Here is a 24,769-nt window from a genome sequence, read left to right as displayed (position 1 = left end):
TTGCAGGTTCTGGGGATCCATGTGAATCATTGGAAGTTGGACCTGAAGCTGGGTGTGTACGTACTGGTGATGTACGTCATCTTCCTGTGTTTCTCCATCATGATCGAATACAACGTGTTCACCTTCGTCAATCTGCCAATGTGTCTGGAGCAGCTGTAGGACGGCCTACACACACCACCAGACAGGTGTCCCTGCTGAATTATAGACTCACATAGCCCTCTGAATCTAAACTTAGCCACTAACTACTCAATCATTTCTATCCTGAAATCCCCCCCCCCCCCTCACACACACAGACATACACTCCTTTTAACACCCCTTTTTCATTCCAGATGTAAATGTCTGCCCTTTCTATATCCATTTTCCATTCCTTCACTATCTATCAATAATATAGAGAGGTAGGCTAGTGGTTAGAGTGGTGGACTAGTAACCGGAAGGTTGCAAGTTCAAACCCCCGAGCTGACAAGGTACAAATCTGCCGTTCTGCCCCTGAACAGTTCCTAGGCCGTCATTGAAAATAAGAATTTGTTCTTAACTGACTTGCCTAGTTTAAAAAAGATACATACATTCATTCACAATATCTTCAGTTCCTAAAACACTCTCCCTACATGTTTTTCTGCTGTCAATGAGAAGAGGAGATACCAACAGAACCGTATGGATTCTCCTTACTAACCCAGAGGAACCGAAGGCTACTCTTTGTCTTTCCCTCCAGAAACCCAACTCACCGTCCAAAGGAGAGATACACAGCTCACGTCTACACAGAACCCATCTAGCTGAAACCCTCCTAGTCTTCACAACATAACCCAGGACCACCATTACACTTCCTATACTTCCGTCCTCCTCTGTTTGTATCTCGGTCTCAGAAATATTTTTGGGGTCAGGCAGCTCACCGGCCTCCATCCCTACTAAAGAAAAGGACCCAAGCATTTATGAATTCTTCATTTATTGCCATTTTGATTTATTCTATTATCTTCTTCCTTTGGAAGTAAAACAAACATACATTTCATGAACATACTGCACTTTAGATGTTGCGTGTGAAAAGAAGTAGATATATATATATATGTATATATATGTATATGTATATATATGACATAATATATTATATTTTTCAGTGTTGCACTTCCTTTGTGTGGTTCAATAAGGAGAGAGAGGGGGAGGCAGCATGTGCCAAATCCTATCTCTCTTTCGCTGGCAGGAAGAGGGGAGTCCAGGGGAGAACCTGTCATTCTTCTGTTTCTGGACACTCCAACTGCAAGAAACTGCTGACCAAGACATTGATACGCCGTTTCCTGTGTTTGAGTGTGAGTGAAAGTAGGTGAGACATTGCAAGGAAGGGAGGAGAGTCTCCTCTATTAGTATTCAGCACCACTGGGGAGAGGAGAACACATCTTGGAAGACTATGCCCCATTGGTGCTTGGTGGATGCTGATTTAATGGTGGATGCTGATGATGGGGATCTGTGCTTCACAATGGTACACTTCTTTGTGTTTGTGTTGTGTGTTTGTTTATATGTAAATACGACCTGTCATGCACAAGCTGAGGTTCTCTCGGTTCGAACCCAGTGCTACCTTAATTCTGCCAGTCGGGGAAGGAGGGGCAAGTGGGATGCAGTTCCTGTGTAGATATTTTAAACTGCTTCTGTCTTTCCCCTACCCTGCTCCAAATCCTTCTCTTCCTCCTCCTCACTTCTTTTTCTCCTCCTGGCTCTCTCTCATTGTGATTTTGTCTTCTCTAAATGCACAATGGGACATTTATTTACTTCTCCTGCGGAGCAGAAGCTTAGCGTGATGGGATCACTACCCTGTCCGTCCGTCAACCTCCAAATATTGGCAGCTACGAGTTGAGTTGCCCTCCGCCCATCTGACTGACCTTGTTAAGGGTCTTGTTCATCAGGGCACACAATGGAAAACACCTTAAACCGAAAAAGTGTTTCTTATTGTTTCAGTCCGTTTTCTTCCGTTTGGTACCTAATGAACACAACCCAGTTCAGGGGTCACTATGGGAGCAGAGGGTGGCATCTGTGTCAGTGTCAGTCATGACTGGGTGTTTCAGTGTTGAAAGGTTCTGTCACTGTTGTCTGTGTTAAAAGGCAGACGTTGGATGGAGTGTGTGGTATATACACTCAGTGGCTAGTTTATTAGGTACACCAATGGTTAGCTCCTACGCACAGTGAGTCACTTGGCCATGGCTTGCTATATAAAACAGGCAGACAGGCATCGGGGCATTCAGTTACTGTTCGATTGAACGTTAAAATGGTCATAACTAGTGACCTAAGCGACTTTGAGCATGGTTTGATTGTCGGTGTCGGGTGCGCCGGTTCTGGTATCTCAGAAACAACCAGCCTCCTGGGCTTTTCACGCACGACAGTCTAGTGTTTACCGAGAGTGGTGTGACAAACAAAAAACATCCAGTCAGCATCAGTCCTGTGGGCAAACACAGCTCGTTGATGAGAAGTTGAAGGAGAATGGCAAGAATTGTGCAAGCTAACAGGTGGGCCACAAACAGGCAAATAACGGCGCAGTTCAACAGTGGTGTGCAGAACGGCATCTCGAATCACACAACTCTTTGGTCCTTGTCACGGATGGGCTATTGCAGAGACGACCTCACTGGGTTCTACTCTTATCAGCTAAAAACAAGAAGTGGCTCCAGTGGGCACGCGATCACCAACACTGGACAACTGAGGAGTGGAAAAACATCACCTGGTCTGACAAATCCCGGTTCCTGTTGCATCATTCTGTTGGCAGAGTCAGGATTGGATATAAGAAGCAGGAGTCCATGGACTCATCCTGCCTGGTGTCAGCGGTACAGGCTGGTGGAGGTGGTGTAATGGTGTGGGGAATGTTTTCCTGGCACACGTTAGGTCCCTTGATACCAATTGAGCAATGTTTCCATCCCCTGAAGAATTGAGGCTGTTCTGGAGGCAAAGGTTGTCCGACCCAGTACTAGATGAGTATAACTAATAAACTAGCCACTGAGTGTATTATATAAACATATGTATGCAATCTCAATTAAAAGAGGACCAGTTAAGGGTGGTACAGTATATTATGCATTTGAGAATTATTTTTTTTATTGAAGCTGCTGAAATCATTTATACTATACAAGTACATGAACTTATGCACACACATTTATGCATGCACAAAACACACACACACACACACTTGTCAAATGTTTACTCCCCATGCCCAAAGTACACATACACAAACTTTTCAAACAGGCACAGGCAATCTCATAAACATACACACAAAATACATTTTCTTTTCTCAGTGGTAGTAGCTGGTGCATTGTTAAATGTTAAGTGATGATCTGATCTGACAGGAGGGTAATGTCAGTGTTGAACGAAAGCCAGATGAATGTTGCTACGGTCTGTTTATTATGGTCTGAGTTATGATGTCACCTACACCTTAGGTGCATGGTAAATAAACAAACAAACAAAGGGCAGGCTCTAGTACTGGTCTGGGTCATGTTCATTACAGCACGCAATGGAAAACATTTTGCAATAGAAACTAAAATAATAATTTTTTATTGGACAAGAACAGATAGTCCCCTCCATGTTTCAGTCCATTTCTTAAATGTGGTGCCTAATGAACACGACCCTGGTGTGTTAAAGGCAGGCGGTATAAGACAATGGTGCCCTGCCTGTGCCCTGGATATTTGTCCATCCTCTTACAGTCTCATTGATGTCTTGTGTTTTATTCTGTACTGTATATTCTTATTGTAACCGGGATAGAAGCCTCTACTCCTGTATTTTTCATGTGCAACTCTTAACTCCAAGAAACAAAAAAAACATTTTGAAAATTGGTCTTGGAAAAGTGGCCATATATTTTCAAATCTCACTTGATTTATTCCATCCCTAAAGCATTCTACTCATGTCATGAAAATAATATAATTTTGTGACATGGGTTTTAGTTGTTGTTATCACATATGAACTAAGGGATAAGTGCATTTTTTGTAATCGTAACAATACATTTTGAAATGAATGGATGAGCAGATCTAAGTTTAAATAATTTGTCACCAGGTGGGGCTGAGGGTCTCCTGTAGGGTCATATCCATGTTGTCAGTAAACAAACAATGCACTGATGTTTATCATAGCTCTATAAGGAGTACCATATCTCACTAAATACCCACTTCTGTTGGTGAAAACCTTTGTCAAATAGAAACTTTGAGAGGAAGTCACCATTAAACTTGACTGCACTGTATGGCATGCATGAACACAACACGCGCACACACACACCTACTTTGGCTCTGATGTTATACACACAATTGTGAGAGACTCTTAAGTGAATGTTCCCTGGTTCACTGTGAGTGAAGGGTCGTAAGGTAATTCAGCAAAATTGATAAAAGGTAGACTATAGAGTTATTACAAAAACAACTTAAATTTAAGACATTGGTGTTTAACTTGAATGTATTTCTCTTGCTATAAATGGATGTATCCAACCAATACATTTTACTGTAAAGCAATAATCATCAAAGGATTTCAAAATATTTATGTATATTGTTAAATGAATCATGATTATCTACGAGATGGATGAGCTGGATGACACATTAAATAATACTGTTGATAAATGCCTACTGTTCTCTTTAAAATAGCTTTATTTGATCCTACAATGTGTACTTATACTGAACAAAAATATAAATGCAACATGTAAAGTGTTGGTCCAAAGTTTCATTTGCTAAAATAAAAGATCCCAGAAATGTTCCATACACACAAAATGCTTATTTCTCTCAAATTCTGTGCACACATGTTTTTCCATCCCTGTTAGTGAGCACTTCTCCTTTGCCAAGATAATCCATCCACCTGATAGGTGTGGCATATCAAGAAGCTGATTAAATAGCATGATCATTACACAGGTGCACCTTGCCACAGGTGTCTCAAGTTGAGTGAGCATGCAATTGGCATGCTGACTGCAGGGAATGTCCACCAGAGCTATTGCCAGAGATTTGAATGTTCATTCTCTACCATAACCCGACCTCCAACGTCGTTTTCGAAAATTAGGCTGTACGTCCAACCACACCAGCCCAGGACCTCTGGCTTCGTCTTAGACCAGGCACCTGGACAGCTGATGAAACCGAGGAGTATTTCTGTCTGTAATAAAGCACTTTTGTGGAGAAAAGCTCATTCTGATTGGCTGGCCTGGCTCCCAACTGGGTGGGCCTATGCCCTTCCAGGCCCATCCATTGCTGTGGCACCTTCCCAGTCATGTGAAATCCATAGATTAGGGCCTAATGAATTTATTTCAATTGACTGGTTTCCTTACATGAACTGTAACTCAGTAAAATCGTTGCATTTATATTTTTGTTTAGTATATCTTATGGATGATGGATGGGATAAGTTAAAAATGCACTATGCATTAATCGCTCTGCCATTTCCTGGTTGCTAAAATTCTAATAGTTCGTCTAATTTCAGTTTATGTGGCAAAACAAGCAAGTAGAGTGTACAGTCATTGTAATATCTAAATATATTTTACATAACGAAAAATAACGTATTTTTAGCCATTTGAAGCTGGTGCACAAAACCAAAAGTAAAAGACTAAATAAGTAAACTTAAGAAGGGAAGCATATAAAAGACGCACATTGAACTGATCTCCCTCTACTTAAACTTGCTTTCAATGAAAATTACAGATCTATTACTCACTCTTCAGTTTTGTTATGGAATTGGGTACACTGTGAGATTTCGGATCCAGTATTGCCTAGATTCTCGCGAGAAGAAAACCCAAACATGAAAACACCCAAGGTCAGTCAGTAGTCGTCACTATTTACCAGAGTCACCCCGCCTATTTCTACACTTTCTCTTCTTAAAATGTGATTTTAAACCTAACGACACTGCTAACCTTATGCCTTACCATAACCTTAAATTAATACCAACAAATATTTTTTGTTTATTTTAGGAATCTTTACGATTTTGACTTTGTGGCTGTGTTATCTAGTGGAAATGAAGTGCACGGACTGAGCGGAAGTATTGCCATTTGCAAGATTATTATTATTTTTTCTTCCAAATTCGTTTATGGGAATATTCATTAGCTACTACTAAAAACATTCATACCATGCATTCAGAGCGGTTTATATCAGAAATTGTTTGCTTTGCGCTTTCCACTTCCTTTCACCATGCACAGTGAAAAATCGACAAGAAGCTTATATGTTTTCTTATCATGTGCTACCATTATTCGTAAACATAAATTGTATGGTATACATAGGTTATACATGTATCATGTTAAAGAGGACGCATGCGTATGCCTCCCACTTTGCACTTACATAATAAACTCAAACCTCTTTGTGTAATTATTACAACACTTTTCAGCCAAATTTGAATAGCATTAGCTAGCCACTCGGATGTCACAGTTTTGAAATGATTGATTACCCCCAAAGAAAGTATTTTAGATGCATTTTGAATAGGCCTGTGTGCTTTTTGCCTACCTCTCATTTCAGGTTTAAGCATGTTTCAGGCGTGGCAAGGTATAAGGTCACTCACCAACTCAATTCAACGGTATCCAGTGCAAAGACTAGTGTGTGTAAAGGCCACCACCACTAGACCGTGCTCAGGTAAGACATCCAAGTAACACCACTTCCACTTTCATCGAGTTTAATATGTTGATCACCAGAATCGATCTAATCCAATCAATAGAAAAACAGACAATAGACATGTATCTTTTCAGCAAATGTCAGTTTTCTATTTTGAGACCAAGGTCAATCATTATTTTAGGAAGTTGATTCCATCACCTGGCTGTATGTGAATATGTAACCCATTACCTAATTCCAGCTACAGTAGTATCTCTCAGTAGTATGTCTCACATTGACTCAGTATATAAATCTGTCTGGCCAGTGTCACTACAGTAGCCTGATATCAAACCTCATCCATTCTAAGGCTAAGCATTTGGAGGAGGCGTTTGGTCAATGAGATTAGCCTACATCTGACACCCATTGACAAAATAACCAATATAGCGCACCCTCTAGTAGACAGCAGTGAGGTGAGAGGCAACAGTAGCTGAGCCAGGTCAGTAGAGATGTCTAAGTGTCAGTCTGTTATGAGTTCTAGTGCGCTAAGGGCTCTGATCCGTAAGAAAAACCATGGCATAGAGAACACTTCTGGACTTGCTGCAGGTAGGTATGACATATAGCATATTTTAAACTGGGTGGTTCGAGCCCTGAATGCAGATTGGCTGACAGCCGTGGTATATCAGACAGTATACCACGGGTATGACAAAACATTTATTTTTACTTCTCTAAGTACGTTGGTAACCAGTTTATAATAGAAATCAGGTATATCGGGAGTTTGTGGTATATGGCTAATATACCACGGCTAAGGGCTGTATCCAGGCACTCTGCGTTGCGTCACAGCCCTTAGCCGTGGTAAATTGGCTATACCACACACCCTTGTGCCTTATTGCTTAAATATCACAACAATACTGCTTGAAAAATTAACCAGCTGTATCGTCAGAGTGACGTTTACATTTAGGGCATTCAGGATGGCAACAAAGGATAAGAAAGTAACATTGTTCTATAGACCTACAGTGCAGTACATTTTGTGTGACTACTGTCAGTTAAAATCTTTGATGTAATGGTTAATTATTGAATGCAACCTCATGCACTGGACAAGCTCAAATATTTAACTTCCTCACTTTCTCTCCCCCAGTCTTTATAGAGAGGCACACATCTGAATCAAACAATGCATTATAATTCAGTGTACAATCTGACTCAATATTCCTTTTCATCATCAACATCTGATTGACAGGCTACCAGCAGGCTAATGTGGTGATCCTCCATAAGAGCCTAGCAGATGACTTCGAGGCATTCTGCCATGCCAACCCCAGCCCCCTGCCCCTGCTGTACAGGAGTCAGCCTGGGGAGTGGGGCTGTCCACCTCTCGCTGCAGACGCAGACATCAGGTACTGACTGAAACACCCCTAACACAAAATCCGACAACCATTACAATACAAATGCAACCAAATAACATGGACACTACATAATACATGATACCAACAAACACATCACACAATAAGCCTACAGAGACTGCACTATCTTGAATGGGTTATATTTAATGTTATTATGGGGGGTATTCCTGAATCTAGGGAGGCAGTCATGTGATGCTAACTCTAGAGAGTTGTGATGGTCATTTTTATGTCTTGAAGCAATCCCTTGACTACCCATGTGAGGTTATTTTATGTGTTCAGAATATAGCAGTTCAGGCCGGGCAAAGTCTACTCTGAGTGGCCATGTAGATTTAACGCTTGAGGATAATCTCTGTCTTGTATTCATGTAATTATTTCCAGGACATGACCCTGCGTTTATGGCACATTTTATAACTGAGACATTTACCCATTCATCTTCCCCCATTGTTTTCCAACCTTTCACACTGCAGTAAAGCTAGTGTTGTTGTTTGTGTGTGCAGAGACTTTCAATAAAAACAGGCTGCGTTGTGTGAATGTAGGCTCTAGTCCATGTTCTCAGGAAAGGGAACCGTGCCAGAGTATTTTCCACTTCCTATTCACTAGACAATGCGAGTTCTGTTTGATCAACAGTAAATAGCATTCAAACAGCTTCTCCAGTCTATTCCTAGCTCTCTTGCTGCATCTGTCTGTCTGTTTGCCTGTCTGTCTCTCTGTGCCTGTCTGTCAAGGACCCAAAGTTGCTTTACAATGATAGAACAAAAACAATCAGTAGTACAATATCAAAAGCATTTCTATACATCTACTTTTCTACAGAGTGGACTGTCCCCAGTACTGTGTGTTTAAGGATGGCCTGCTGGTATCCAGAGTGTCCAGCCTGATGTCCTACAGCGGTCAGCTCCAGGACATGGTCAGCTTCTACCTGGGCTGTAGCTTCAGCTTTGAGAGGACACTGCAGAAGGCCGGAGTCCCTGTCCGAAATGTGGAGCAGAACTGTAATGTCAGCATGTTCAGGGTGAGACTGGGAAGGAGGGTTTCTGCCAGGTAGAAATCTGGAGCGACTCACTGTGCCAACAGAATATAGTGATTTTCCACCAAGAAGGACATTCTTTTTCACAGGCTCCTAATTACCATATTTCTGATTTGGAAAGAAACATATGCATAGTTCAAGAGACAAGACATACAATATACACAATGAGTAAAGCACATCATTTAGGCCTGTTTTTTAATACACTGTCCCCTCTGCAGACATCTCTCCAGTGTAGAGGAGTGGGTCAGTTCCAGTGCCCTATGGTGGTGACTATGAGACCGGTACCTGAGGAGAAGCTGGACCTTGTGGCCCAGATCACTCACCTGACCCCTCTGGCCCATGGAGGACCCATCCACATCGGGGACCCAGGTACACAACTGCAGATGAGTCCTTTGTTTGTAGAAAACCAAAAGGCCTTTTCTAGCAATTTACATTCTGTCTGAGTCTGCAACATCTCATCACAGCTGTGCTGGGGATCCAGGACATATCCAGGCCGGAGTATGGGGACCCGGTGGCCCTTGGCCCAGGAGATGTACCTGCGTTCTGGGCCTGTGGGGTCACTGGTGTGGAGGCTGTCCAGAGTTGCAGTGAGTGGCTGTCTGGTTGTAATATTTCTTACTGCACAACTGGCTAACAAGACACATATGGTGTTGGTTTCCCATTGACAAAGTATTCTTCTTCCTCCTCAGAGCCCCCACTGGCATTCACCCACTCTCCAGGCTGCATGTTCCTCACTGATCGACAGGACTCATCCGTCTTTGCGTCCACATCCACCCCTGAGCCTGACCAATGCCCTCTGACTTTCTCCATCTCCCAGCAGCCTTTGCACTTCAGTGTGGCGTCCAAGGCTGTAGTCCAGAGCATACGAGACCTGGAGAAGATCATTGGCGAGGACCCAGGGGAGAGAGGTATCCGTGCATTGTTTGTCCAGGATGAGTTGCTGAGGTCTTGCCTGTCCCTCTCCCACTCTTCATCTGTGCTCATCACTACGGGGTTCCCCACCCACTACACACACAACCCCCCTGAGGAGACAGACGGGCCCCCCGGAGCCATCGCCATAGCAGCCACTCTCCAGGCCCTCCAGAAGGAGGTTGCTATAGTGACGGATCACCGTGCCCTGGAGATGAATCAGAGGATTATGGAGGATGCGGTAAAGAAAGGTACATGATTTGGCATATGTGTACGTGTGCCCTAGCCCTGACTCTATACAGAATTCTGTCAGTTTAGCTACATATGTTTGGCTGCCCTCTAACCTGTTTGTGTTTCTAGGTGTGATAAAGACAGCCGTACCACTGCTCAGTTACCAAGGCAACAGCCCAGACTCAGCACTGTACTTCCTGTGTCATAACGGAGACCATAAAAAGCCCAGGTGATGACCTCAGCTTTCAACACGCACACCTTTCACTCCATCCTATTCACGTGGGTCAATTTAGTATTTTGTCTGTTATGCTCAGGTTTGACCACTTGGTGGCAATAGAGCGCAGTGGCAGAGCATCTGATGGGAACTACTACAATATGAGAGGAGTGAACATCAAACACCTGGTGGACCCTATAGATGATCTATTCACCACAGCCAGCATCATCCCTGGCATCAGCACCACAGGTTGGTACAGATACTATGGAGTTTGGTATTCAGGTAGGCTACTAAAAGGTCCACCCGCTATGCACACAGATCTGTAGAATAATATGCATGTCTCAATACAGACTTAAGTGTGTGTGTGTGTGTGTAAATAGGGATAGGAGATGGCGGGAACGAGCTGGGCATGGGCAAGGTGAAGGAGGCAGTGAGAGAACACATGCCCAATGGGAGCCTGATAGCCTGTGACGTGGCTGCTGACTTTGCCATCACTGCAGGTTGGGAATTAATTATGTATTCATTTAGACTTTATTTATTTACGTTTCAAATTGCCTTTAGTGACCATCCTTCCAGGATTATTTACTATATTATATTAAGGGTTGGGTATGTTACTTTCTAAATGTAATTTGTTACTCTCCTACCCTGATTATATTATTAGATACTGCGTTTAGATTTACAATGAGCAGATTGGAGCTCATTCTCCAGTGCTTTCTGCAGGCAGAAGGATGGTTGTCTCAGGTTTGATCAAGGGTTGTGTATTATGAACTGCATTCCATATAGTCAGGCTGTGTGCTACTGCAGGACAGTTTCACCACCACAGACATGCTCACTGAAACAGTCAGACACGCTCTCACCAACATCCTCTCACCATGAATCAGAGGTCAGAGCAGAAGTAGTTTCTTGCGTCAGCTGACCAGAAGAGAAGAGAAACTGTCCGGTTCACCTCAGAATACACACACACACACACTAAAACAGTCAGACGCTCTCACCTCAACATCCTCTCACCATGAATCATCGGTCAGAGCAGAAGTAGTTTCTTGCTTCAGCTGACCAGAGGAGAAGAAAAAGTTTCCGGCTCACCTCAGACAACACACACACACACACACAACAATAGAGTATTCACAGAGCATTCGGTGAGTAAGATTTCCAATTAATACTTTACACACACAACACTTAAACTTGATATAGTGCCCAACTTATTATGTTGAGAAGTTTACACTCGCAGACAAGAGAGACAACCCACTGGGCAAAAACTGATTGAATCAACATTGTTTCAACATCCGTGCCAGCAGCATACCACCCTTCTGAAGCTAAGCAGGGTTGGTCCTGGTCAGTCCCTGGATGGGAGACCAGATGCTGCTGGAAGTGGTGTTGGAGGGTCTAAAAAAATTGCCAATGACTCAGGACAGTGATTGGGGACATTGCCCTGTGTAGGGTGCCGTCTTTAGGATACGATGTTAAACGGGTGTCCTGACTCTCTGGTCAATAAATATCCCATGGTACTTATTGTAAGAATAGGGTTGTTAACCCCGGTGTCCTGGCTAAATTCCCAATCTGACCTTCATGGCCACCTAATCATCCCCAGCTTACAATTTGCTCATTCATCCCTCCTCTCCCCTGTAACTATTCCCCAGGTTGTTGCTATAAATGAGAACGTGTTCTCAGTCAACTTACCTGGTAAAATAAGGGTTAAATAAATGTGGTGTTGAATCAATGTGAAAAACTGCTTGGATTTGTAGAAAGTCAACAACGTAAGGGCATTTAGTATTTTTTTCACACAACTTTTAACGACAATCCAATGACATGAAATTGTTTGTTGATTTCACGTTGGAATCACCAAATGTAAATGGAAAACTAGACATTGAACTGACATCTGCACCCAGTGTATAACCATTTGTGTTTATCATAAAAAAAATCATTAGATCATGAGACAGCATTATTAAGAGGGTGTATGAGGGAGACTGAGAAAAATGGAAGTTGTAAAACTGTTTTGAATCTCATCCTGTTCTTCGTCTCTACCTGTCTCTGGGTTGTAGGAGTGTCTAACTGGGGAGGCTACGGCATGGCCTGTGCTCTATACATCCTCAGTCTCTGTCCCATCCACCAGCGGTACCTCCACAAAGGCCTGGGCCAGCCTCACCCACCTACCCAGGACCAGCACCAGGCCTGGGCTGCTAGCCTGCCCTCTGTAGCCAAGGTACGGTAGTTCCTAGATCACACTCTACAACTTAAGAACAATACATTTGACAACAACGTAAGGGCAACGTAACGGTTGTGATACAAATGATAATGTTGAGTTTGTCTGCACAAAAATGTTTACACCACCGCTGTATCAAAAGCGTTTTACATCAGTTGAACTGGGCCAGGGATGTAGTCAAGGTAGGAATGTCCAGGCCCGGCTCTAGGCCAAACTAATTCTATGTCTATATGTCTCTAGGTATATCTATGCTTCATTACATGCAGATCGTAGGCATGGGGTCAGAGCAGAGGCCCTCCACTGTTACAGTGAGATCATTATAGTGAGGTGCAGATAGAGTCCCTAGAGAAAGGCCGGGCCGCCACATTCTGGACATTTTTGTATGCGTGGTGAACTCCCAGACCACTTCAGAACCCCAGCAAAGCCAATGTGTCATTAACCTATACATCTGTATACATCTCACAACACTGGGCATCTGTTCTTAAACCTATTGAAAATAAGCAGTGTTTTAAATTAAAAGGTTGGCTTGCAAAAGTATATGCCCTATCTATAGCAAAATGTGGCAATCTGTGCTGGCCCCTAGCCATAGATAAAGCATATACTTTTGCAAGCCAACCTTTTCATTTAAAACACTGCTTATTTTCAATAGGTTTAGGAACAGATACCCAGTGTTGTGAGATTTATACAGCACTTGACACAGATGTTTAACTCAACTAACTCACAACTAGCATTTAAGCCATCTCATAATATTCTTTACATTACAGCATCTGTATTACAGTACTTGGGAAGTGATGGTTAAACAGTGCATGAGCAGGTTGCAGTGAGACGAGCACTGTAATTCAGACCCCTTGACTTTTTCCACATTTTGTTACGTTACAGTCTAATTCTAACATTGATTAAATAAAACATCTCATCAATCTACACACAATACCCAATAATGACAAAGTGAAAACAGGTTTTTAGATTTGGTTTTGCAAATGTATAAAAAAAAATCAAAAAAATACCTTATTTACGTAAGTATTCAGACCCTTTGCTATAAGACTCTAAATTGAGCTCAGGTGCATTCTGTTTCCATTGATCATCCTTGAGATGTTTCTACAAGTTGATTGGAGTCCATCTGTGGTAAATTCAATTGATTGGACATGTGGAAAGGAACACACCTATCTATATAAGGTCCCATAGTTGACAGTGCATGTCAGAGCAAAAACCAAGACATGAGGTCAAAGGAATTGTCTGTAGAGCTCCGAGACAGGATTGTGTCGTGGCACAGATCAGGGGAAAGGTACCAAAACATTTCTGCAGCTTTGAAGGTCCACAAGAACACAGTGGTCTCCATCATTCTGGAAGAAGTTTGGAAACACCAAGCCTCTTACTAGAGCTAGCTGCCCAGCCAAACTGAGCAATTGGAGAAGGGCCTTGGTCAGGGAGGTGACCAAGAACCCAATGGTTACTCTGACAGAGCTCTAGAGTTCAACTGTGGAGTTGGGAGAACCTTACAGAAGGACAAACAACTCTGCAACACTCCACCAATCAGGCCTTTATGGTAGAGTGGCCAGACGGAAGCCACTCCTCCAGTAAAAGGCACATGGCAGCCTGCTTGGAGTTTGCCAAGTGGCACCTAAAGGACTCTCAGACCATGAGAAACAAGATTCTCTGGTCTGATGAAACGAAGATTGAACTCCTAGGCCTGAATGCCAAGCGTCACATCTGGAAGAAACCAGGCACCACTCATCACCTGGCCAATACTACTCTCTGCTGTGGGAATGTTTTTCAGTGGCAGGGACTGGGAGAATAGGATCAAGGGAAAGATTAACGGAGCAAAGTACAGAGAGATCTTTGATGAAATCTTGCTCTCAGAACCTCAGACTGGGGCAAAGGTTCACCTTACAACAACAGGACAACGACCCTAAGCACACAGCCAAGACAAAGCAAGAATGGCTTCGGGACAAGTCTCTTAATGTCCTTGAGTGGCCCAGCCAGAGACCGGACATGAACCCGATCAAACATCTCTGGAGAGACCTGAAAATAGCTGTGCAGTGACGTTCCCCATCCAACCTGACAGAGCTAGAGAGAATCTGCAGAGAAGAATGGGAGAAACTCCCCAAATACAGGTGTACCAAGCTTGTAGTGTCATACCAAAGAATACTCGAGGCTGTAATCACTGCCAAAAGGTGCTTCAACAAAGTACTGAGTAAAGGGTCTGATTACTTATGTAAATGTTTTATCAGTTTATTTTAAATACATTTGCAAAAATGTCTATAACCTGTTTTTGCCTTGTCATTGGGGTATTGTGTGTCAATTTATTTTATTTATTCAACCTTTATTTAACTAGGCAAGTCAGTTAAGAACAAATACATATTTCAAATGACAGCCTACACCGGCCAATGCTGGGCCAATTGTGCACCGCCCTATGGGACTCCCAATCACGGAACCAGGGTGTCTGTAGTGACGCCTCTAGCACTGAGAAGCAGTGCTTTAGACCACTGCGCCACTTGGGATATTAAAAAAAACGTAACAATATGTGAGAAAAGTCAAGGGGTCTGAATACATTCCGAATGCACTATAGGTCAGTGTTTCCTCCAGATCCCCAGTCATTATTTATAGTTACATCAGGTGTGGTAGTGTTGCAATTAAACATAAATGTGGACTTGATGGGGGTCCAGAGGACCAGTTTGAGAAACAGTCTGCTATATTTAAACCTGTGTCATCGGTCTCTGTTTGCCATGCCACAGGAGGAGGAGATGCTGTCCATCCTGGTACAACATGGTGTCCGCAGCGGAAAGACAGGAACCCTGGGCATGGAGGTGGACGGCCTGACCTTTCACCCCACACACTCTGACCTCATCATAAAGCTCAGGGACCGCACCTCACAGAGAAAGTGAAACTACACCTTACAAACTACCACCTATGAAGGGTAGTGATCACACCACCAACCCACGCAGAGTAGTGAAAATAGCATGCCGTTGCTGTCATTCGCATCCCCTCCTCCTCCCTATCCACCACACCACCTCCCCCAACGATTGGAGATGGTCTTTGGTCTGTGACCAGGGGGAAGCACCACCCGAGCCAAAAGCTACTACACTGCAAAACCCTACACTATCTCACATCATTAATCATCTGATTGCATGGAACCTGATCACGATATTACAGTACATGGCAGCCTTCCTAAAGGCTTGAGTTTGATGCTGTCATGTTTGGATCAAACCAAGAAATGAGGTGTGGAGTTGGAGGAGTTGTGAATTGCCTGCAGCTGTATATTTAATTGCTCCCGAACGTTTATTACGAACTTCATAAATTAAAAACCTTTATCCTTTTGTAGCTCAGTCGGTAGAGCATGGCGCTTGTACTGCCAGGGTAGGGGGTTCGATTCCCGGGCCCACCCATACATAAAATGTATGTATACATGACTAAGTTGCTTTGGATAAAAGTGTCTGCTACGTTGCATATATTATGTTACTATAATATTACAAGCTAAAGCCTGATATCAGACAACGCCATAAACCAAGTTGATTTTATAGCTTTGTGATCTTAATTCTATTATAAACAAGGCACTAGATTAGAACTATATACAACTGTTTTTTGTGATATAGACCTTGAATACCACAATTCCCAACCTCTCAAATATCTTGTTGTAAAGTGTTGTTTTTTTGTTAGTAAAATCATCTTGTGTTGATTAGTAGGACCAAATTAATATAACCAAATAGAGAATCAGTCACGCACGCACAATGGACAGACACGCACGCACAGATCCGAAGGCAGACTGCTCTCAGGGACAGTTGACTGCCTTTGTGGCACACTGCCAACTGTGCTATTCTACTAACACTTCGTCTCCAGCTTCCATATAAAAGTCAGAGGGGTCTATGTGTTTTACACACCAGAAATACTGACTTGGTAACTTTTTGTCTTCCTTAGCTATGAGTTGGTGAGCAAAACACTTGCTAAGAGCAGAGTACCACTGAAACCTGTGTTCTAAAAACCCTCTGTAATTATTCAGAGATATTGTTTAAAGTTACTCAACACACACTGTCTTACTAATATTAATGGTGTTAATGACATTTGTATTCAAAATCATAGTCACTTGTGATTATTTTAATACACTACATAAACTGTTACATCATGCAATACTAATTTGAAAAGTAATCAAAGTGCTGTTATCTGATTAGACGCAGAGATTCCACTGAAACATGATTTCATCTACTATCAGTGCCAGTGTGAGCCATGCTAGGGGCCACCCTCCCTAAATATCCCACCTTCTCTCCCTTACTTCCTCCCTCCGCAGCCAAGGTCACTCACAGATCTGTCTAAAACAACCTTTCACACACACATCTTACCGTCAACACTGTTTGACAAACACATGGTATGGTTTCAGGCAATCCTGCAAAGACTGAAGACTGTGAATTCTCCTGCCAAATAATTAAATCCAACATTATGCTCCTATTCTTGCTTCTAGTCCTTATGTCACAGTTTGTTTATCTATGGTTTTCTTATCTAACATGGATATAATAGAAAGCAATGATATTAGGTTTGACCTTTCCAAATGAAGCCCTTTCCTTCTAGGTTCAGCCAAAGTAAAGTTAGTGTCGTCCAAGGAGGCTTCTGTTGCTAGGTTAATAAACAAACCAGGGCTTTTTCTTTGCTAGCGACTGGTTACACCTGAGAATGTTTAGCATTACTCAATGATGGAATTAATGAGTTGCTTACTTGATAAAATAAATGTTAAAATGCAGAACTGAACTGTTATCTGTGGAGCTCTGGTTCAGCCCAACAAAAACAGGACGCTGACAATTAGTGTCAATTCAACTCTAGTCCCACTGAGCCGTGTGTGTGTGTATGCACGGTTCTGCTTCAAGTGTGTTTGGAGTTTGATGCATTAGTTGTGTTTGAGTGTGTAGTTCTATTTGGAATCTAATTTCAACTGCCAAGGCAAAGTTAACCAACTGGGTGTTTCTGGGACGACTCCTTCACAGGTGAGAGAGATGGTCGACTTGATAGAGGAATGGCTGTAGTTGCATCTGCCTCAAACTCCTACACGGTGGCAAAAGTGTGAAAAATGAGAACACACAAGACAATTTGTTTTATGCCTAAGACATATCAGATGAGCATTCTAAATCAGATGCAAATGAATGCATCAAATCTTGGAGAAACAAATACAGGAAAGCCCTCTCTTCCAGAGAACACAATCCCAGAGGAAGACACCTTAACTCTACAGAAGAATCCTGACACATTATGGCAGCATTTTAATATTGATGTTGTAAATATGAGAGATGTGCTGAGAACATTTCCAATGAGACCAAATGAAAAGAAAAACAGCAAGGGTTCATAACTTCAGCAGAAGTAGAATAAAAGTCATGTAACAGAACTATCCTACGCAACAAGAATGCATTTCCTGCATCACTGAATACAGTGTGTCACTGCTAACGTCAAGCAAGGCCACAAAGCAAATCTTTCAAATATCAAGAATTCAACAAGAGAAGAGAACATTAAACCCATGAATTGGTTAAGACATATCTACAAAAATAGACTTTGAACATTACTCAACAGATATATCATATGTTCTTATTGTGTGGTTAAAGTGACATGCATGCATATACATACAATATTTGATAACATTAGAGACCCTGGGCTGATAGCGACATATGAGTCAACACTATTGTTACACAGTCTCCTACTGTATGAAGTTATTCGCCCATGATTTATGAGCTCTGAATATCTCTATGTTTGCCTTACATGTTCCAATTCATCATCATCCTGAGAACAACCAGTCTATCCTTAGGTGATTTACAACTGCCTCATTCACCATTGAAAAGCCTATTTTCCTATGTCCTTCTGCTTTGGGAAGATCTGGTACTTAAGAAAGTAAAAATACCAATGTAAGGAGGGGAAAAATGCAGCAGAAAATCTGTGCAGTGTGAAAGGTGAGAGGTCAGCTGTGCTGGTCCTCCTGTGGGTCGTTTAACCTGGAAATACTCAGGCTGTGTGGCCAGGACACAGCCTGGGAAGACATGGGGCTGTTCCAACTAAGACATCCTTAATAGAGGCAGGGCAGGCCCCTGGGAAAGAGAATGCGGTGGAGAACATTGTGATCGACCTATGCTCCACAAAGAAGTCAAGTCAGTCAGGACCTCTGGGGTACTACTGAGCTGGACTCCGCTGGAATAATCCACTTAAAATCTATCTTTTGGTATTTGTTTAATTGGTCCACTGTTGATAGTCAATGTTGTGCCTGTCAGAAATCAAGTTTTCAAGATATAGAACTTTTAAATGATGCATAACTTTTCATACCGGCAGTATTTCTGCCTGCTTGAACGGCAATAGTTCAGATACACATTAAAACATGAAATTACCCGGGAATCAGTAGAACATCACTCAGAGATGCATAAAAACAACATAACATTCAAAATGAATGAATTTCTGTTAAGGCGCTTAACCAATGTATGCATTTATGTGAGCTCCGCTCCACAAGTATTGGGACAGTGACACATTTGTTGTTGTTCTGGCTCTGTAATCCAGGACTTTGGATTTGAAAGGATACAATGACTATGAAGGTTAAAGAGCAGACTGTCAGCTTTAATTTGAGGGCATTTTCTTCAGGTGAACTGTTTAGAAATTACAGCACCTTTTGTACATAGTAGCCACATTTCAGACAACAAATTCACTCATATCTGTAATAAAGTAGTAAAAAGTGATGTATTTGGTCCAATATTCATAGCACATCTTTACTAGGTTAAGATTGTAACTGTATAAACTTGTTTGATGCATTTGCTGTTTGTTTTGAATGTGTTTCAGATTATTTTGTGCCCAATAGAAATGAAAGGTGAATAATGTGTCCTTTTGGAGTCCCTTTTATTGTAAGAATAGAATAGGATTCTTAACACTTAACATTACTGTGGATGCAACCATGATTACAGATAAACCTGAATGAATAATGATTAGAGAGAAAGTTAGAGGCATAAATATACCCCCACGACATGCTAACCTCTCACCATTACAATAACAAGGAATAGATATAGTCCTTGGTTCACGCCAGACCTGTCTGCCCTTGACCAGCACAAAAACAACCTGTGGCATTCTGCATTAGCATTGAATAGCCCCCGTGATATGCAACTTTTCAGGGAAGTTAGGAACAAAAATACACAGGCAGTTAGAAAAGCTAAGGCTAGCTTTTTCAAACAGAAATTTGCATCCTGTAGTACTAACTCAAAAAAGTTCTGGGACACTGTAAAGTCCATGGAGAATAAGAGCACCTCCTCCCAGCTGCCCACTGCTCTGAGGCTAGGAAACACTTGTCACCACCGATAAATCCACTATAATTGAGAATTTCAATAAGCATTTCTCTACGGCTGGCCATGCTTTCCACATGGCTACCCCTACCCCGGTCAACTGCCTGGCACCCTCCACAGCAACCCGCCAAAGCCCCCACCATTTCTCCTTTACCCAAATCCAGATAGCCAATGTTCTGAAAGAACTGCAAAATCTGGACCCCTACAAATCAGCCGGGCTAGACAATCTGGACCCTCTCTTTCTAAAATTATCTGCCAAAATTGTTGCAACCCCTATTACTAGCCTGTTCAACCTCTCTTCCGCGTCTGAGATTCCCAAAGATTCATAACCGACATCGATAAGAGACATTACTGTGCAGCCGTATTCATCGACCTGGCCAAGGCTTTCGACTCTGTCAATCACAACATTCTTATTGGCAGACTCGACAGCCTTGGTTTCTCAAATTATTGTCTCGTCTGGTTTACCAACTACTTCTCTGATAGAGTTCAGTGTGTCAAATCGGAGGGCCTGTTGTCTGGACCTCTGACAGTCTCTATGGGTGTGCCACAGGGTTCAATTCTCGACACCATTCTGATACTTCTGGCCCCTCCTTGGACACTGTGTTAACTAACCTCCAGACGAGCTTCAATGCAATACAACTCTCCTTTCGTGGCCTCCAACTGCTCTTAAACGCAAGTAAAACTAAATGCATGCTTTTCAATCGATCGCTGCCCGCACCTGCTCGCCCGTCCAGCATCACTACTCTGGACGGCTCTGACTACAAATACAACTATAACAACAACTACAAATACCTGGGTGTCTGGTTAGACTGTAAACTCTCCTTCCAGACTCACATTAAGCATCTCCAATCCAAAATTAAATCCAGAATCGGCTTCCTATATCGCAACAAGGCATCCTTCACTCATGCTGCCAAACATACCCTCGTAAAACTGACCATCCTACCGATCCTCGACTTCGGTGATGTCATCTATAAAATAGCCTCCAACACTCTACCCAACAAACTGGATGCAGTCTATCACAGTGCCATCCGTTTTGTCACCAAAGCCCCATACACTACCCACCATGGCGACATGTACGCTCTCGTTGGTTGGCCCTCGCTTCATACTCGTCGCCAAACCCACTGGCTACAGGTTATCTACAAGTCTCTGCTAGGTAAAGCCCCGCCTTATCTCAGCTCACTGGTCACCATAGCAGCACCCACTCGTAGCACGCGCTCCAGCAGGTATATCTCACTGGTCACCCCCAAAGCCAATTCCTCCTTTAGTCGTCTGTCCTTCCAGTTCTCTGCTGCCCATGACTGGAACGAATTGCAAAAACCTCTGAAGCTGGAGACTCACATCTCCCTCACTAGCTTTAAGCACCAGCTGTCAGAGCAGTTTACAGATCACTGCACCTGTACTTAGCCTATCTGTAAACAGCCCATCTATCTACCTACCTCATCCCCATACTGGTATTTATTTATTTTGCTCCTTTGCACCCCAGTATCTCTACCTGCACATTCATCTTCTGCCGATCTACCATTCCAGTGTTTAATTGCTATATTGTAATTACTTCGCCACCATGGCCTATTTATTTCCTTAACTTACCTCATTTGCACTCACTATATATAGACTTTTTGTTTTCTTTTGTTCTACTGTATTATTGACTGTATGTTTTGTTTATTCCATGTGTAACTCTGTGTTGTTGTATGTGTCGAATTGCTACGCTTTATCTTGGCCAGGTCGCAGTTGCAAATGAGAACTTGTTCTCAACTAGCCTATCTGGTTAAATAAAGGTGAAATAAATAAATAAAAATAAACTGGGGAGGTTATCATTTTTGGTGGGATATGACTTAAAATCCAAAGTGCTGAATTACAGAAATTGTCACTGCCCCAATACTTTTGGAGCTCACTGTTTGTATGTATTTTTGTTTATGCTCTACACACAGTGTCATTTATGAATCTGAGCTAAGTTGAGGAATCCTTTACATACCCCTGAAATGGGAGCGATTCACAGATATTGAGCAGCAAGAATCTAACCCAAGAATCCTAGAGGACCTACGATAGAAATATATTAGGTCACGTGTTGATATGTCTGATCTGTGCTGATAGGTATGAAGTCAGTCACTCCTGAAATCACCGTCTGGGATTTAAAACCCTGAGAATTAATATTAAATAATGTGATGAGAGAGAAACAAAATGTTACAGGAAGAAATTTGCTCAACTATATAGAGTTAGTTTTGAGTTCAAAACTATCTCAAAAGAAAGTGTTGTAAAAATTAAAAACATTACCTTAAAACACTGTTGTAGCACTGCTATAACACTTTTTTTTAATGACATCTCATTGCAGAATGTTCCATGTCACTGTCAGTATCTTTCCCACCATCCCTCTCATCCAAATCTGGTTCCAGCTCCTAGACTCCAGCTTCAAGCATCTTTAGGTCCTTCCAAAGAACTTTATAAAACCCATGTATTATTTATATTACTGCTAGATCATCTGGTTCTGTGTCAGCGGTGTGACGGTTGTTGTCCCCTTCTCGTTGGAGGTGGCCACCTCGTTGGAGTCTGTCCCCGTGGTGGTGGCGGTAACAGGGCTATGCTGTCCCCTGTGGCAGCTGCAGCAGAGGGCCTGGGTACAGGCCTCCTGGGCCTGCTGGATCCCCTGCTGGGCGCTCTCACTGACGAAGCAGTACAGCGCCGGGTCAGCCACACAGTTGAAGCTGGTGAGCAGCAGGGAGAAGTGATAGTAGTTGAAGATACTGATGATGAAGGGGCAGTCCCTCTCAAAGACTGTACGCAGCAGCAGGAACACGTGGTACGGAGAGAAACATACCAGGAATATGACAATGGTGCTGGTCACCAGGTGCTTGATGCGGGTCTTCTGGGCGCTCTGAGTGCCAGTGCTCTTCCTGACTGCCCGCAGGACTCTGAAATACGACACGGAAAGGATGCCCAGGGGGAACAGGAAACCAACGGAGAAACGGTAGTAGTTAATTGGATACTCCCATGGTTGCATGGGGTAGTGCTCAAAGCAAACCGATTGGTTGGTGCGGTCAGTGCTTAGTTCCTTGTGTCGGAAAAAGACCACACCCACGGCAATCTCTTTCAGCCAGATGAACGCGCTGGCCAATGTAGCTGCCCGCATGCTCCGGAATGCTGTGAAGTGGAACGGGTACACCACGGCCAGGTAACGGTCTATAGAGATACAACATAAGAACCCTATACTAATATAGATGTTTTCATAGAGCAGGAAGCCACACAGTTGGCACAGCCACTCCGTTTGGCTCCAGTCATCTCCCTGGAAGATGTACTGCAGCCAGAGAGGCAACGAGGCCAGGTAGAGGAGGTCCGACATGGTCAGGTTGAGCAGGTAGACCCCCAGCTCGTTCTTGGCTCTCAGCTGCAGCCAGGCGTGGTAGAGGGAGAAGGCGTTGGTGGGCACGCCGATCAGAAGGACCAGGATGTAGGCTCCAGAGAACAGGTACTGGTGGATCTCATGGCTGATGGTGCAGTTAATGTAGTCCGACTCAACCTTAAACATGTTCATCGTCATGCCAGACATGGCCCAAATGCCATGTTCCTTTCTGTTAGTAGTAGCACCCACACACTACCAGGCTGCGAGACCCATGGTTAGGTTGACTCAACACAAAGGCCATGTCTCCAACTCAGCTCTGGAAGAGAAAAAAAAAATCAAGTCAATGTCCTGAAATGAAAATACATACGATGAGAGTAATCTGATAGTCCATGTCTAAATATATCATTCTAAGAACAAGGCTTCACCAGCAGACTGTGACAATCTTAACTCAACTGGAAATAGTGATGGCCACTCACATCTTGAAATAACATACCAGTATGTTACAGTTGCAACTATTGGCAAATTTTACTCATAAGTGTCATCTTTACTTTATTATAAAAGTGTGCAAAAAAACATTGGCAGTAGACACATACTACTCTCACTGCAGTATTCAGACAGGAAATCTATTGCAATCTGTGAGGTGTTTGGAATCAGGGTGAAGTTACTACTTTATGTGCATCAAATGGCATACCGCCCCAACAGATCCCCAGATGACCCAATCTCTACTGCACTCCACACTGCCCTTTCCCACCTGGACAAAAGGAACACCTATGTGAGAATGCTATTCATTGACCACAGCTCAGTGTTCAACACCATAGTGCCCATGAGGCTCATCACTAAGCTAAGGACCCTGGGACTAAACACCTCCCTCTGCAACTGAATCCTGGACTTCCTGACGGGCCGCCCCCAGGTGGTAAGGGTAGGCAACAACACATATGCCACGCTGATCCTCAACACTAGGGCCCCTCGGGTGTGTACTTAGTCCCCTCCTGTACTCCCTGTTCACCCACAACTGCGTGGCCAAACACTACCCCAACACCATCACCATTAAGTTTGCTGATGACACAACAGTGGTAGGCCTGAACACCGACAACGATGAGACGGCCTATAGGGAGGTCAGAGAACTGGCAGTGTGGTGCCAGGACAACAACCTCTCCCTCAATGTGAGCAAGACTAAGTAGCTGATCATGGACTACAGGTAAAGGCAGGCCGAACAGGCCCCCATTAACATCAACGGGGCTGTAGTGGAGCGGGTTGAGAGTTTCAAGTTCCTTGGTGTCCACATCACCAACTATCTATCATGGTCCAAACACACCAAGACAGTTGTGAAGAAGGCACGACAAAACCTTTTCCCCCTCAGGAGACTGAAAAGATTTGGCATGGGTCCCCAGATCTTCAAAAAGTTCTACAGCTGCACCGGTTGCATCGCTGCCTGCTATGGCAACTGCTCTGTATCTGACTAAGGCGCTAGAGAGGGTAGTGTGTACAGCCCAGTACATCACTCGGGCCAAGCTTCCTGCCATCCAGGACCTATATAATAGGCGGTGTCAGAGGAAAGCCCATAAAATTGTCAGAGACTGCAGTCACCCAAGTCATAGACTGTTTTCTGTGCTACCGCATGGCAAGCAGTACCGGAGTGCCAAGTCTAGGACCCAAAGGCTCCTTAACAGCTTCTACCCCCAAGCCATAAGACTG

At 43.2% G+C, this 24,769-nt stretch overlaps 3 protein-coding genes across 7 annotated transcripts in view; 2 read left to right on the top strand and 1 right to left on the bottom strand.

Moving 5' to 3' along the window:
- The window catches only part of LOC139383751 (solute carrier family 24 member 4a), a 42,262-nt gene extending 41,957 nt beyond the window's left edge, over positions 1 to 305 (top strand). For both annotated transcript variants that reach the window (XM_071128312.1, XM_071128311.1), the window contains exon 17: positions 7 to 305. In XM_071128312.1, the coding sequence (XP_070984413.1) occupies positions 7 to 159 (153 nt within the window). In that variant the 3' untranslated portion in view covers positions 160 to 305. The remainder of the gene's footprint in view (positions 1 to 6) is intronic.
- A 5,345-nt stretch (positions 306 to 5,650) lies between these two features.
- On the top strand, positions 5,651 to 16,897 carry LOC139383287 (D-glutamate cyclase). Of its 4 annotated transcripts, none has more exons than XM_071127736.1 (12): positions 5,651 to 5,727; positions 6,420 to 6,533; positions 7,723 to 7,876; positions 8,693 to 8,891; positions 9,125 to 9,275; positions 9,371 to 9,493; positions 9,596 to 10,066; positions 10,176 to 10,275; positions 10,361 to 10,509; positions 10,641 to 10,760; positions 12,300 to 12,460; positions 15,193 to 16,897. In XM_071127736.1, the coding sequence occupies exons 2-12, from the start codon at positions 6,428 to 6,430 to the stop codon at positions 15,340 to 15,342; spliced, it is 1,884 nt and encodes a 627-aa protein (XP_070983837.1). In that variant the 5' UTR covers positions 5,651 to 5,727; positions 6,420 to 6,427; the 3' UTR covers positions 15,343 to 16,897. The 4 variants fall into 4 exon arrangements, with proteins under 4 accessions (XP_070983837.1, XP_070983838.1, XP_070983839.1 ...); XM_071127737.1 differs by lacking the exon at positions 5,651 to 5,727 and adding an exon at positions 5,738 to 5,949; XM_071127738.1 differs by lacking the exon at positions 5,651 to 5,727 and adding an exon at positions 5,741 to 5,795.
- A 5,107-nt stretch (positions 16,898 to 22,004) lies between these two features.
- LOC139383532 (ovarian cancer G-protein coupled receptor 1-like) lies at positions 22,005 to 23,386 on the bottom strand. The gene has a single exon (XM_071128102.1). The coding sequence runs from the start codon at positions 23,279 to 23,281 to the stop codon at positions 22,208 to 22,210; it is 1,074 nt and encodes a 357-aa protein (XP_070984203.1). The 5' UTR covers positions 23,282 to 23,386; the 3' UTR covers positions 22,005 to 22,207.
- Between the last annotated feature and the right edge of the window lie 1,383 nt (positions 23,387 to 24,769).

This window comes from Oncorhynchus clarkii, chromosome 25 (assembly GCF_045791955.1).
Source record: "Oncorhynchus clarkii lewisi isolate Uvic-CL-2024 chromosome 25, UVic_Ocla_1.0, whole genome shotgun sequence".
Classification (NCBI taxonomy): Eukaryota; Metazoa; Chordata; class Actinopteri; order Salmoniformes; family Salmonidae; genus Oncorhynchus; species Oncorhynchus clarkii.
The sequence above is the reverse complement of the archived record's forward strand: the minus strand, read 5'-3'. Positions and strand labels throughout refer to the sequence as shown.

What these genes read in the sequence shown, in the direction of transcription:
- LOC139383287 (XM_071127736.1), top strand. Translation starts at nt 6,428, where the DNA reads ATGTTTCAGGCGTGGCAAGGTATAAGGTCACTCACCAACTCAATTCAA. An exon ending in GGAGACCATAAAAAGCCCAG is followed by an intron (nt 10,276 to 10,360) that starts GTGATGACCTCA and finishes TGTTATGCTCAG; the next exon opens with GTTTGACCACTTGGTGGCAA. An exon ending in TGACTTTGCCATCACTGCAG is followed by an intron (nt 10,761 to 12,299) that starts GTTGGGAATTAA and finishes TCTGGGTTGTAG; the next exon opens with GAGTGTCTAACTGGGGAGGC.
- LOC139383532 (XM_071128102.1), bottom strand. Translation starts at nt 23,281, where the DNA reads ATGTCTGGCATGACGATGAACATGTTTAAGGTTGAGTCGGACTACATT.